Raw genomic sequence first — 14,146 nt, forward strand, 5'->3', positions numbered from 1 at the left:
CGTTATCAGAGGGTTTGTAACCAACACGAGATGCTGCAAACACAAATACTAGACCCGACGGCAAGAGAGAACCGGGAGAGATTTGGCCAAATGGTTTTCGTTCTCTGAACACTTTTCACGCTCGTTAGACACTCCTTGCCTGCAATCCGATCGTGATAACCGGTAGGCCGGCGCCGGGTGCCGAAATCTCTTTAAAAACTACTTTTGGGGATTTCATTTAGCCCGTCTCTTTTAATCGATATAGATTTTCACTGCAGATTGGAATCAGCAACAAGCAGCACAAAACGACAAGTTCGCCACGCTATCAAAAGCCTGATGGAAATTATACCCAGTACACAAGGATGCGATGCGGATACGAACAATCGTGCGCATCGTAACACCGCAGCTGAAGCACACCACACCCGGATTCCCGATGAAGTGAGGTCCAAAATTCGGCCGACCGGATGTGCCTAACGCAACAATCCAGTCGTTGAACGATTTACAAAAAAAAAAATGGCCAAATCAGAAGAAACACGTGGGGACAGTGAAACTCCATAAAGTCTCCCCAAGGACAGAGCCCAGCCGCAACCCCGTTGTCACACTCACTGTTTCAGAGACCACGATTAGGACCAAAGGAACACAGCACACGATCCGCAGGCAGCCTGAGGTAACCGACGATGCTACTTCACGGAGCAACAAAATCGAACTGAAGGAATCCACCGGTTTGTTCCAGTGCCGGGATGCGCTTCGATTCTCCGTCTACTCCGCTGGACTCGCTGCGCTTCGATATCAGAGCCTCCCGAGCCGGCTAATTCCATGTGTGTGCTCCGCGTTCGTCTCTTTTTGTAAATACCACTACCAGCAACGCACCATTATACTTCCTAGCCAACCCCGCACACAGCTACTCGTGTGATATGGCATTCGAACCATGCCCAAAGGAGAAAGAACGAGAAAGACACGATGTGTGTTTCTGGCGCAGTATGGTGTTCCACAGAGCGAACCGCAACCATTCTTGCGAAGCGAAGTCTGACCCACACTTCCCCACTACCCTCGGCCGGCAAAAGCCTATCCCAAGCCTAGCCTCATCAGCACGCGCTGGCCTTTCTCCTGTGCTCGTCGCGCACACATCCAACACCAGCTTTTGCAGCTACTATTCAGTGCTCTACTATCCCGTTCGTTCTCTGACCGGACGCATTCTCCAGACCAGTGTGTGTTGTTATGACGGCTCTTGCGCTCGCTCTCTCTCACATCTGCTTAGATTTCTCTCGCAGTAGTATTTCCGTGTGCAGTTCGCGCTAGTGAGTGTTCAGCCAATCGGAAAGGACTTCGGCTATGAAGAATTGTGCGTTCGCGATGTTTGGAACGTTAGCTTTCGGCCGGAAGGTGAACTCATTTTTCTCTTGTTTCACGATCGTTCCACAGAAGAAGGAGGAAATGTGAGTAAAATTGAGCACAGGCCAGAATATCGCACAACACAGCTGTTTGTTAAGTAGCCGACGAGTTACGCACATACTACTACTAGTAGATTCAATTTCTTGAGGTTAGACTTCCACACCTTGCCGCCACGTGCTGACTGGTTTAGAATAGTTCAGTGCGCATTGATCAGTTTGTTCGTTGTTGCTTATCTGAATCGAGTTTTCAAATGCAACAATGAAATTAAGTTACAAACTACTAGCAATTTTCTCCTTCCTTATAAATAATCATTCTTAATTACCCAACAACATTCTATAAAACCGTCGCTTCTATTGGTTTGGAGAACAGACGAATATAACGAAAAATAACTGCCGCGGATATGGAAAAGATCATATGATGAAACGCTGGTTCTGATTTAAATTGAAGGGATTATGCGTTTGTTGATTACAAGGCGAGTTAGTGACTGTTAGAACGTAGAGACAGGTTAGAACCTCAAAATCCCCACCCTTCTCTCAGCGTATTTGTATAGTTCGATGGTTGAACCGACCATTGCTAAAGATCATATGGTTTAATCATTAGCAGCTTCGTGATTGAGCAGCTCCATTACGTGCTTGGTTTCGTGAGATCGTATTAGTCTTTGGTGACTGATCTGACTTGGCGTTCAGTTGTTGTTTACCCGCATTACAGAGAGCATTACAGAATAGTGGTTTACTATAGTGGGAAAGTTTACTGTTGGAACTGGGTTGGATAGGAATGTTAAAAAATGCAAATTTGTTAAATCGCTAAATACGACTTTCATTGTGCATTAATTTAGATAATAACTTGTCGAACACAACAACAATCAATTGAACCCTACCAGTCAAAGGTTCTAGGCTTTGCAAGAATAGAATAGAAGTGCAAACATTTAAACAATTTTTGTCTTTACGACATATTTGAAGCGTTTCCGTACCGCTGAGTCGAAACGTTTTATAGTACAACATTTATGGCACACCTTTCGGAAGCGTTTCTCCGCTTTGACAGTACCGTAAACAGAGAAGAAAAATAAACAAGGCGAGAATTTGACATTTGTTGTTTTCACGATTTGTCGCATAATTTTCTCATTTTGCATGGCGCAGAACTTAGCCGGCAACGATGGCAACGAATTCGTAAAATAGCGAAAACAATGAGTAGAAGTCCCTATCTCTATGTTTCGTTGCGCGGTAGAAATCAAAAGTTGAACTCCAAATGCGATAACCTCAACGATAAGGTGTTACGTGGTTAATGCTATGTGGAATGTTTAAACGGTGGACAAGTAATATTCGCCTATAAATGCGCGAAAACTTTATGAGCACAATTTATGAATCTGGCTTAGGTGCAAAAGGTCTTTGTTCGTATGTTACGCAGAAAAGAGTCTTAGCGAAAGCCGGTATATTGAGCACAGTAGTGAATCTCAGGCCCGCAAATGGTTGCCAGTGATAGTTCTAACACCATTCAAGCAGAGAAAGAACGTTCCGTTGCTATCGCAAAAGCGTAGCACAATTTATAAATAGAGTGGAATTTCTATATTGCGTGCCGCAACGCACAGATCAAACATCGGCTTCCTCGCTTGTGACTAGAGGCGATCAATAATTTCAACAAAAGTCATGTTTCAGGTAAGCGGAATGGACTTTGATGTTAGAATCGATAGAATAACGATTATCATATTGGGTCTTTGGTAGGGTTACATAAATATTCTCACCTTCGACCTCCCCCATTGTGAATATTCTTATTTTATTTATTCGCGTTTCTGTCTCCCTCTGTTCTTGGTACCGTTCTCACCCGTATCCATGGCGCGATAACAACATAATTTGCCATGTTGGAAGTAGACCGCACAGCCCAGTAGAAAGAGTCCTAAGACGAAAGTACTGGATCCTGATATTGGTAAGTATGGCGTGTTTGGTTTTGTATGACAGAATATGGTACAAAACCATGGAGCCAGACACTGCACGGTACTCATTCAAAGACGAATGTTAATGTTTCGCACAAACCGACTGTTCTTCAATAAAACCTTTAACGCAGTTTTACTTCTTTATTCATAATGTATGTTTCGTTTCGTGCCTTTTCTTTGTCAGATTACTCTAAAGCTAAAAGTGTGCACAGCATCTCATCATGGTGGGGCATTGGGGGCATTTTCATCGTACTGTTCGTGGGCAACATTACCAACTATACCAACTCCCATCTTCCCGATGGTTTACGCAATGCTCATCTAACGCACTTCCCGAATGCCTTTATTGCGGAGCGTGCCTGGAAGGACTTGAAGATACTGAATGATTTCGGCCCCAAACCAACGGGATCGTACACGAATGAAGTGTTGGCTGTGGACTTCCTGAATCGTGAAATCTCATACATTGATCAGCTGAAAAACCGCAACCAGCAACTAATCGTGCAGAACCAGGTGGTCTCCGGTGGCTACGTTGGCGTGTATATGAACAAATCGGCCGCCAACGTATACAGGCGCGTGCAAAACGTTGTCGTAAAACTGGTCGGTCGCAGTGAGATGTCTACACGCCATGCACTGTTGCTAAACTGCCATTTCGATTCTGTTGCCGGATCGCCCGGTGCAAGCGACGATGTTAGCAGTTGCACCGTCATGCTGGAGATCCTGCGCGTTCTTTCCCGCCAATCGGATGTTAACCGCTATTCGATCATCTTCCTTTTCAATGGAGCAGAAGAGACGCCGCTACAAGCGTCCCACGGGTTTATCACGAAGCATCCGTGGGCAGCGGATGTGCGGGCGTTTATAAACCTTGAGTCAGCCGGTTCCGGTGGCAAGGAGATGTTGTTCCAGAGTGGTCCAAAGCACCCGTGGCTTATCGATGCATACGCTCGCTCTATACCGTACCCCTACGCTCAAGCAGCCGCCGAAGAAATCTTTCAATCTGGTGTCATTCCTTCGGATACAGACTTTCGTGTGTTTCGTGACGTTGGTCGAATTCCAGGCATGGATTTTGCTCATACGGCCAACGGATATCGATATCATACACGCTATGATTCGATTGATTACATTCCACTGTCGGTGTTGCAACGTACGGGTGACAATATCCTGGCCCTCACGAAAACCATCGCCAACGGAGATGAACTGGGAAGCACCGAGCGATATGCCCAAGGATACATGGTGTTTTACGACTTCCTCGGCCTGTTCTTCGTCTCCTACTCAGCTGACGTGGGGCTAATGATAAATCTGAGCGTTGTGTTACTTTCGATCATAATTCCGTTTCTATCACTCGCTCGCTCGACCAGTGGAACCCACGGGAAGCAGATCCGGTCGGAGACCATGATCGGTTTTATGGGCACATTTCTGGGTGCTGGTGCTAGTGGTTTGCTGTGCTTCTTCATTGGTTTGCAGCTGGACGCGATAGGACGATCTATGTCATGGTACTCGTCTACAAATCTCATCCTCGGAGTTTACTGCTGTCCGGCGTTGCTGTGCCAATGCTTAGTTCATCTGTTGTGCAATCGTCTTTTTGGCAGCAAAACGGTTCGTATTTTTCCCCTCACCATAAGCCAATACCCACTTTCTGTATATGTGTGTTTCTTTTTCTCTCCAAACAGACCCCGTTGAGTCTTGCGCTAAAAGTACAGGCACGCTTGAACGGAGTGAATCTCTTTTGGGGCATGATAACGCTCGGTATCACCTTCACCGGTTATCGGCTTGCGTACATCTTCATGGTCCTGATCCTGTGTTCGCTGGTTTCCAACACACTCATTTCCATGCTAGGCATACAAAATTCGGTCAATAAGTGGCTACTGATACATGTAATATTTCAAATCGTAGCACTTGCATGGAGCACCCAGTTCTATCATATTCTGATGAACATATTCGTACCGATCACCGGGCGTATCGGGTCCTCTATTAATCCTGACATTATTATTGGTGCGCTCGCTTCCTTTGCGACCCTGTTCAGTTGTAGTTTCCTCACTCCGTTGCTATTTCTACTGAAGAAAACGGATAAACTGATCGCTGAGCTAGTGGCCATCACATTGATCGCACTGACTTTGGCTTCTTCAACGCATGTTGGGTTTCCGTACCGTGATGAATCTTTGAAAGCACCTGCCGTTCAGCGACACTACATCACTCATACGTTGCGCAGATTTTACGACTACAATGGTGGGGAGCGCTACACGGACTCAGGATTTTTGCTGCAGGAGCTTGACCGTAATGCAAAGAAAACGATCGAAGGCATCGCGATGCCGGATGTGGCGACACCGATGCGTGAGATACCAGCCTGTGATAAGGAGCTTTTCTGTGCTATACCATTCTACTCGATTTGGCATCAGGTTTTGTTCGAGTAAGCAAATAGTGCCACAATGCCTTTGTGCAATAGTAAAGCGTGTTGGAAAGGTATTAACGTTTGTTTAACTATTTGTTCTGTTCAAGAAACTATTGGCTACCGGGACCGGCACCAATTGTCCGTCAAATGGTAACGATGACGCTTAGAGAAAAGGAAAAATTGAACGATCATGAGCATCGATTGCATCTGGAGTTGAATGGTAGTTTTCAGTCCTCGCTCATCATTGGACCAAAAGCTGGATCCACACTCAAACGATGGAGCCTGCTGAGTGAAATTCCTACACCTATTGAGTTCAACGGCCAACGTGGCCATTTTGTGCTGCTTACAAACGGTCTCGAGGATGAAGCAATGAATGTTACCATCGACATTCGGGTAAAAATGGCCACCCTCTAGCAAATAACAACTAAATTGCATCACGATTAATTTGTATTTTCTGCATTCCAGCACGAACTGAAAAATTACGATGGACCACTGCTAGACCTTCTAGTTACCACAACGCACTGGGAGCACCAAAAGGAGCATACGCCCGTGTTCAACCGTCTTCTAGCACGCGTACCCAACTGGGCACACGTTGTTCCTTCAGTCGCGGCCGTTAACAGCTATACATTCTAGATTACTTGACATATTAAGCTTACACTCCTTTTATCAATATCTATGCTCTTCTCCCGCGAAAAAGTAATAACTCAATTACGAACAAAAAGAAAAGGTGTTCTGTAATAGATATTTAAGTGATTCTGAAATCTCAGTGGGTTCTTCATACCCGTAGTGAGGAAGAGGCTCTCGAAACATTGTTTTGCGTACGCTACACTTTACCTATACCTAACATAATGTATGTACAATTGCAGATTGTATGTATGTTTTTATATGAAATGGCTGATTGCACATACATTATGGCACCACGCAACGAACCCCAGTTGATCGCAGCTTTGCTTAGTTCAACCAAATTTTGCAATTCTTTGTTCATATTAAATAATATTTGAATCCAAAGGTCTATTGTTAATGAAGAATCATTTGCTCAAATTGTATGGAATCGTTTGTTTACCGTACTTAGAGCATGGATAGTCATTAAAAAAGTTCTCAAAAGACATAAATTGCCTCAGAAGGTTGGTTAAATTGTGCACATTGATATAATTTTGAAGGGGAAGTTTCATAGTATGCATTCAGTTCCCTTTTTGAAGCTAATTCGCATAAGATACAAGGAATACCCAACACAAATTTCTCGAAAATCGTTACTGTATCTCTTCTAATACATAATATGTACTTTCGAAAGTTGCACTGGTTCGCTGTTACTGACAAGCAAAGTGATCGATAGAGTGATTATTAATATATGCATAGGTTTGACTACGTTTTGTTTGCCCATTAGAAAAAGCGTAGGAAAAGCTTGTAAAGATCTGATCTATTGAAACGGTAATCTCTGGCTCAGAACTTTCTCAGCGCAAGGCTTCTCAGTTATATCACGAAAAAGCTTTAATATAGCGATGCATTTTCGCACTTAGTCATCTTCAATTTAGTTACAAACGTGTAAACCACAAAACACATTGCAATTTTAGCAATAATCTATTGAAAAATAAAAGAAAGAACTAAGTCTAGTTTCTATCTTAATCTTTCCTATTTTCAAACTCTTTCAAAAATATCACACAAATACTCAGATTTTGGTTTTAAGTACAGGCAAACATGATAGATGTTCGAGTCAGCAGTAACAATCAAATTGAGGATGGGATTACATTTTTTTTTATTTGTTTCAGCTCAGAATTTATGTACGCAAGGTGCCGTGGTGCCAGTAAGCAACTAACTTTAGAAAACATTTGCCGGCCACAGCGCCTCCGGAGATGTTTCTAAACGGAACAACCTGCGAACGACAGGTCGACGAGAAAAGATTAGACCGATACCACCTCTAGTATCTGCTGAAGATTGAACAACCCGGCAGATAATGATCGTGAGTGCGCTTTATACCCCGACGCTGAACTGTGAGGTGAGGACTAAGTCGTACGTTCGTACGTAGTGATAACAACCAAAATTACTGATAAAGCGCCACAGCAGCAGCCAACAAGGGTCTAATAATTGCTCATTAAATTTATCTCAAGTGTATTCTAATTTTTGGTTATTGGCGCCTTAACGTTTCGTTTTGTGTGTTTTGCTGTGTTTCAGTCCTTTGTTAAATCTCCAGTCCGACTGAGTTCCTTTACGTGCCACTTGCAATGGCTGGGAAAGCTGCCGTCAAGCCGGCGAAAAAATCAAAAGCAAGTAAAGAGCAGGAAGTAGACGTAGCGAACCTTCATCAGCTTGAAGCCCAACACGGCATACTGGGAATAGTGTTGCTCCTGTTCTGTGGAACTGTTTCGAGCTACCTCTGCACCTTACTCCCGGATGGCCTGACGACTTCCGATCTCGGTACCTATCCAACGGCCTTTATTGCCGAACGGGCTTGGGACAACTTGCAAGTACTAAACGATTTCGGTCCCAAGCCCACCGGTTCCGAGGCGAACGAGCTCCGTGCGGCTGACTATATCCGTCGTGAACTGGAAAAAGTGAAAGCTACCACACACTCTGCCCAGCAGCTAGAAACCCACCATCAGACCGTATCCGGCGCGTATCCGATCGCGTTCCAGGGTCATCCGTTAACGAGTATCTACCGGAGAGCGCAAAACATTGTGGCTAAGCTGGCCGGTCGAGAGGATGGAAATGCACTAATGCTGAACTGTCACTATGATACGGTGGCCAGCAGTCCGGGTGCGAGCGATGATGGAGGCAGCTGTGCGGTGATGTTGGAGATAGTCCGTGTCTTGTCCCGCTCGCCGGAACGTACACGCCATTCGATCATTTTCCTCTTCAACGGAGCTGAAGAAACACCGCTACAAGCAGCCCATGGTTTCATTAGTCAGCATCCGTGGGCCGAAGAAGTGCGTGCCTTTCTTAATCTCGAATCGGCCGGATCTGGTGGCAAGGAGCAACTGTTTCAGAGTGGTCCACAACATCCTTGGCTGGTGGCTGCTTATGGACGTTCGGCGCGTCATCCTGCTGCCCAAGTGTCTTCGGAGGAACTGTTTCAATCAGGACTCATTCCATCCGATACGGATTTTCGCATTTTTCGTGATTTTGGCCACGTGCCAGGGATGGACTTTGCGCACACCATCAACGGATATCGGTACCACACGCGATTCGACAGCATCGACTATCTGAGCCTTTCAGTTCTACAACGTACTGGCGATAACATCCTCGCCTTAACACGCGAGATCGTAAATGGCGATGAGTTGGCCAAGTTGGAGCACGATCGATCACAGTTGAGTCAAGGGAAAAGTGTTTACTTTGATTTTCTTGGACTTTTCTTCTTCCATTACTCGATCGCGTCCGCGCGCTTGTTGAACTACGCGTTAGCGGTTTGCTCGATTGTCCTTCCGTATTGGCAGCTATTTAAACCCGTTCAACGTGTTGGCGGTAAGCGAGACATTGTCCGTGGGATCTTGGTTGGGTTTGTGGGAACGGTTTGTGGTACGATTGGTGGTGTCCTGGTTGTACTACTTATCGCCAACCGGCTTGATGCTTTCGGCCGAGCGATGAGCTGGTTTTCGACACCCTTTCTCATTTTGGGCCTGTATGGTTGTCCCGTGATGCTGATGCATTGCTTTGGCCATCGTGTCGTTAACCACCTGTTTGAAAGAAAAGAGGTAAGTCAAAAATTATCAACACACCACAGGATTCAACATTTTTTTCCAATTTGCAGGCAACACTTACACTGATGGACACGGTTCGCTCACGTCTGATTGGTGTCAACCTGTTCTGGGCGATACTTATCGTTACACTGACGCTGGCCAGTATACGTAGTGCCTACGTAATCGCCGTGCTTCTGGTTTGCTCCCTGCTGTCGACGCTGATTACCTCGGTTTTAGGCTACCAGAGGAATGTACACCGGTGGCTCGCGGTACATCTCGGATTTCAAGTAGTGGCCATGCTGTGGTCAACCACCTTCTATCACTTGTTGATGAAACTGTTTGTGCCCATCACCGGACGGATTGGAGGATCGGTGAATCCGGAGTACCTGATCGGTTTACTAGTGGCATTCGGCGGATTACTGTGCATTAGCTACCTCGTACCACTGATCGGATTGCTTAAGCAGTCCTCAGAACTTACGGCACGACTGACTGTCTTTGCGATGATAGCATTTCTGCTCGCTTGCTGTACACAAGTCGGCTTCCCGTATCGGGACGACAGTAACAACGAACCCTCGGTTCAGCGGCACTACGTGACGGTAACTTGAGCAATCCAAAAGAGATCAGTAGAGATGTCTGAAATGTTTTTATTATTCTTTGTAGCATACGCTTCAGGTTGCGAATGATAGCACCGGCCGCATGATGGAAAGGTCCGGATATTTACTTCGTGAAATGGATCGTAATGCACTGCGGCTCATTCGTGGCGTGGCCAGCCCGTTGGAGGTTACCGCAATGCGCCAGCTAGAGACCTGCGAAACGATGCCGTTCTGTGGCATTCCATTCTATTCTGTCTGGCACCAGATTCGTTTCGAGTGCGTTCAGGTATAACCTTCTAAGAATATAACAAAAAGCAAATTAGCTTTCCTCTCTTCGCAACAGTAATTACTGGATCGATGGACCTCCGCCGGCACTAGAGAAGGACACCGTGCCATCGTTTTTGCTCGAAAAAGTCGTTCAACTGTCTGGCAACAGACGTCGGTATACATTCAACATCGGCCATCGGTATCAAACATGTGTCCAATCGGCCCTGGTGATTATGCCTAAGCCTGGAGTTCGGTTAGTAAATTGGAATCTTATGGAAACCGTTACGGAGCGGATGGAATTTAACGGACAGCGGGCGCACTTTGTTCTAATCACCTACGGATTGGCCGATGATGAGCTTTGGAATGTCACATTCGATTTCGAGTGGGACGCTGGTTACGAGAAGAGCAACGACAAGCTAGTCGAAATCAGTTGGATCAATACATTCTGGGAGTACAAGGAAAAACATACGATTGATTTTAGGCAGCTGATCGAAAAATTCCCCGGATGGGCCCATGTTATCCCGTCTGTGGCCGTGGTAAACGTTACAGAGTACTGATAGAAAATTTGTTAAGCAGTATTTGTGTTTCAATATAATTCTTATGGCAGTTGCTCTCCCAGACATAGACGTTGTTCGTAAAAACAGAATGATACTTTATAAAAATAAATTTTGTGTCTTACAACATCAAACATGAGTATAAGAAAAAATAAAGTAAACAATTGCGGGTTTCTTGCTCTTGCTCAATATAATGCTCAAGTGCTTCGATAAACATGTATTTTATCGTTGGTGTATAAAAATACATATCAAAAGAACTCGTAAGTATTTTTGGCTGCTTCAATAGTCTGATCAGTCAATTCCTAAACTCGAGCAAACTGAAACGTAAAAATACTTCGTATGATGCAGGTCTTTGTATGTGTGATCTCTGGGCACGCGCATGATTGTGTGTTGTGTGTTGGCTTGTGCAGCTTGCAGTTCAGCGATAAGCTTGTTATGCTTTCTTTGCTCCCGGCGTAATCGAAAAGCCGCAGAAGTTTCGGTCAGAATCCGCGACAAGGCTCAGTTACTGGAAAACGTGATTCGAGACAATGAAATCGAAACAGAAAACGACTTCCAACCTGCACTCGTTGCCGTGGTACTGTGGTTGGCTGATGCTGGCATTGGTAGGATTGTGCGGAACGGTGAGCTACCTGTCATTTTTTCATTTACCGCCGGCCTTAACAGAGGCCGATCTTAAACGGTCACCGTACGCATTCAACGGAGCCCGCGCGTGGACAACATTAACCGCACTAGACGCGCTTGGTCCCAAACCTACCGGATCCACCGCGAACGAAGTGGAGGCGGTGAAACTTCTCGAGCGGGAGCTTCATGTGATCAACGCAACACGCCATGCCGAACAGGAAGTGCAGTACGAGAAGCAGATCGTTTCCGGTGCCTATGGTATCGACTTCATTGGCCGCTCGATGACCAGCGTTTATCGGAAGGTGCAGAACTTGATCGTTAAACTAGTCGGCGAGCCGGGAAGGCCGGAGGCGTTGATGCTAAACTGCCACTTCGATTCCGTTGCCAGCAGCCCCGGAGCAAGCGATGATTGCGGCAGTTGCGCTGTGATGTTGGAGCTGTTGCGTGTCCTTTCGCGGGAACCCCGCCGTCAGCGACATTCTGTGGTGTTTCTTTTTAATGGAGCTGAGGAGACGCCCTTGCAGGCGTCGCACGGATTCATCATGCAGCATCGATGGGCGGCTGATGTTCGAGCGTTTCTGAATCTCGAATCCGTCGGATCCGGTGGGAAGGAGTTATTATTCCAAAGCGGCCCCGAACATCCATGGTTGATCGAAGCGTATGCCAAGGCCGTCCGTCACCCGTTTGGTCACGCCATCGGGGAAGAGATCTTCCAATCCGGCTTCATTCCATCGGATACGGACTTCCGGATTTTTCGTGATTTTGGCCACATTCCTGGGCTTGACTTTGCGCATATTTTCAACGGCTATCGGTACCACACGCGCTATGACTCGGTTCAATATCTAGCGCCGGCCGTCCTTCAGCGTACCGGAGACAATATGCTGTCATTGGTGCGCCTGCTGGCCAACGGCGACTACTTGGCTCAGAGCACCGTACGAAGCACTGGAAAAATGGTTTTTTTCGACTTTCTAGGACTTATTTTCGTAAGCTACTCGACCACGGTTGCGGCCATGTTGAACGTGCTGGTGGCGGTCGTCGGATTTCTTATCGGACTTTACGCCACACTGTACCGCACTGGTTGGCGTCACTGGAGAACGGTCGTGGTGGAAATGTTACTGCACGGATTCGGCGCGACGTTGATCGCGGCCGGAGCAGCGGTTGGGTGTAATCTGGCTGTTGCTTTCATACTTGATCGCGCGTTCGATCGATCAATGACATGGTTTTCATCGCAAGCGTTGGCCGTCGGTCTGTACTGCGCCCCGGCCATGATGTTTCTGTTTATCGCGCATCGAGAATCTCACCGATTATTTCACCGGGTTAAGGTACGATAAAAGTGTGGCATTATATCAATGTTTTGACGGCATTTGTATTAACTATCTTTACATCTTATTTGCTTTACAACATTTCAGACAGTTTTACCCCTACCGCTGACGATAAAAGCTCGTACCACCGGAGTGTATCTGTTCTGGAGTGTCATAATGCTCGGTGCCACCTTTGCTGGTTTGCGCTCAGCTTACGTTATCAGTGTTCTACTATCATGTATGGCTTTTGTCCCATTGGTCAGTGGACCACATGTCTTCTATTTTAAGTCGAGCCTCATTTCTGGCGCTCTTCTTGCACTTTGCGCCAGTTTCCACGTGGCTGCACTTCTTTGGACAACACAGTTTTATCATATTTTCACCAACATTTTTATTCCAATTAGTGGACGCTCCGGCGCGAACGATAATCCGGATCTGATGATCGGCGCAGTAGCTGCCGCTTGCACGCTTCTTGCATGCAGTTTTCTTCTGCCGCTGATCAATTTGCTCCGCAAACCATACTACACAATAGGCGCTCTATTGGGGCTTTTTCTGGCTGCGCTAGTACTAGCGACGGTTACGCCGCTAGGATTACCCTATCGCGGAGCCACGCCGCATCAAACGCCAAAAGTGCAGCGCATTCTTGTGCAACACACATTACGCCAGCGTTACAATCACAATGGAATGGTACAATGGACGGACTCGGGATATCTCTTCCGGCTCTGGGATCGCCACAATGAGCGCACGATCCTTGAAGCTATCGCCAAGAACGATGCTTCCATGGCTTCATCCGTTGTCAGTCCCACCGAATTACCGGAATGCGCAATGGAAGTATTTTGTGGACTACCCGCCTCTGCGATACGCTTCAGTTCGTTGTGGTCTCCCCAGTCTGAATTAAACCGCCCTCACACACCTTCCATGGTTACGCTGACGCTGGTGTCGAAAGAGCAAGTTACGCAGACTCCGTTCACAACTAGATTGACGTTCAATCTCACTGGAAGCTTTCAATCGTCGCTACTTGTGCGTCCAAAGCCAAACGTAACGCTGGTGGGATGGAATCTCACTCCGGAATTAACACCACAGCTCGTAGTAGATGATCATCATCGTGCACACTATGTCCTAATAACTCACGGATTGCCTGGTGAACCGGTGAAGCTGGTGTTCGACATTGAAACCGCAAGGACAGCCGATGAGCACATTTCGTTGATGGACATCAGCGTTACAACCAACTTCTGGGAGTATCATGAACACTTCACGCCGGGCTTCACACAGTTCGTCGCATCGTTTCCAACTTGGGCGCACGTTGTGCCGTCAGTGACCGTCGTCAATTTATACACATTTTAGCTTTGCACCGGTGCCTTGCTAAATTGATGAACCTTGATTTAGTTTAAACCAAAAGTGTACCGATGCCACAATAAACGTAAATTGTACACAAATAAAAAATTACCATGAATTGCT

The 14,146-nt window shown here is 46.3% G+C and overlaps 3 protein-coding genes across 3 annotated transcripts; all 3 read left to right on the forward strand.

Annotated features, from left to right (window-relative positions):
• Window positions 1-2,498: 2,498 nt before the first annotated feature.
• Window positions 2,499-7,238, forward strand: LOC131208801 (endoplasmic reticulum metallopeptidase 1-like). Its single transcript, XM_058201693.1, has 6 exons — window positions 2,499-3,023; window positions 3,237-3,291; window positions 3,483-4,888; window positions 4,963-5,699; window positions 5,789-6,074; window positions 6,147-7,238. Exons 1-6 carry the CDS (start codon window positions 3,015-3,017, stop codon window positions 6,312-6,314), a joined length of 2,661 nt encoding a protein of 886 aa, XP_058057676.1. The 5' UTR covers window positions 2,499-3,014; the 3' UTR covers window positions 6,315-7,238.
• A 301-nt stretch (window positions 7,239-7,539) lies between these two features.
• On the forward strand, window positions 7,540-10,861 carry LOC131208895 (endoplasmic reticulum metallopeptidase 1-like). The gene is made up of 5 exons (XM_058201826.1): window positions 7,540-7,674; window positions 7,851-9,367; window positions 9,424-9,948; window positions 10,013-10,221; window positions 10,289-10,861. Exons 2-5 carry the CDS (start codon window positions 7,901-7,903, stop codon window positions 10,767-10,769), a joined length of 2,682 nt encoding a protein of 893 aa, XP_058057809.1. The 5' UTR covers window positions 7,540-7,674; window positions 7,851-7,900; the 3' UTR covers window positions 10,770-10,861.
• Window positions 10,862-11,255: 394 nt separating this feature from the next.
• LOC131209173 (endoplasmic reticulum metallopeptidase 1-like) lies at window positions 11,256-14,115 on the forward strand. The gene is made up of 2 exons (XM_058202172.1): window positions 11,256-12,712; window positions 12,800-14,115. The coding sequence occupies exons 1-2, from the start codon at window positions 11,297-11,299 to the stop codon at window positions 14,030-14,032; spliced, it is 2,649 nt and encodes an 882-aa protein (XP_058058155.1). The 5' UTR covers window positions 11,256-11,296; the 3' UTR covers window positions 14,033-14,115.
• The last annotated feature ends 31 nt before the right edge of the window (window positions 14,116-14,146 follow it).

The sequence above is a fragment of the Anopheles bellator genome, chromosome 2 (assembly GCF_943735745.2).
Source record: "Anopheles bellator chromosome 2, idAnoBellAS_SP24_06.2, whole genome shotgun sequence".
NCBI classification, from domain to species: Eukaryota; Metazoa; Arthropoda; class Insecta; order Diptera; family Culicidae; genus Anopheles; species Anopheles bellator.

Coding starts and splice junctions, on each gene's coding strand:
- LOC131208895 (XM_058201826.1), top strand. CDS start 7,901: ATGGCTGGGAAAGCTGCCGTCAAGCCGGCGAAAAAATCAAAAGCAAGT. Junction 9,368..9,423: donor ACCTGTTTGAAAGAAAAGAG/GTAAGTCAAAAA, acceptor TCCAATTTGCAG/GCAACACTTACACTGATGGA. Junction 10,222..10,288: donor TGGCACCAGATTCGTTTCGA/GTGCGTTCAGGT, acceptor TCTTCGCAACAG/TAATTACTGGATCGATGGAC.
- LOC131209173 (XM_058202172.1), top strand. CDS start 11,297: ATGAAATCGAAACAGAAAACGACTTCCAACCTGCACTCGTTGCCGTGG. Junction 12,713..12,799: donor GATTATTTCACCGGGTTAAG/GTACGATAAAAG, acceptor ACAACATTTCAG/ACAGTTTTACCCCTACCGCT.
- LOC131208801 (XM_058201693.1), top strand. Junction 4,889..4,962: donor GTCTTTTTGGCAGCAAAACG/GTTCGTATTTTT, acceptor CTCTCCAAACAG/ACCCCGTTGAGTCTTGCGCT. Junction 6,075..6,146: donor ATGTTACCATCGACATTCGG/GTAAAAATGGCC, acceptor TCTGCATTCCAG/CACGAACTGAAAAATTACGA.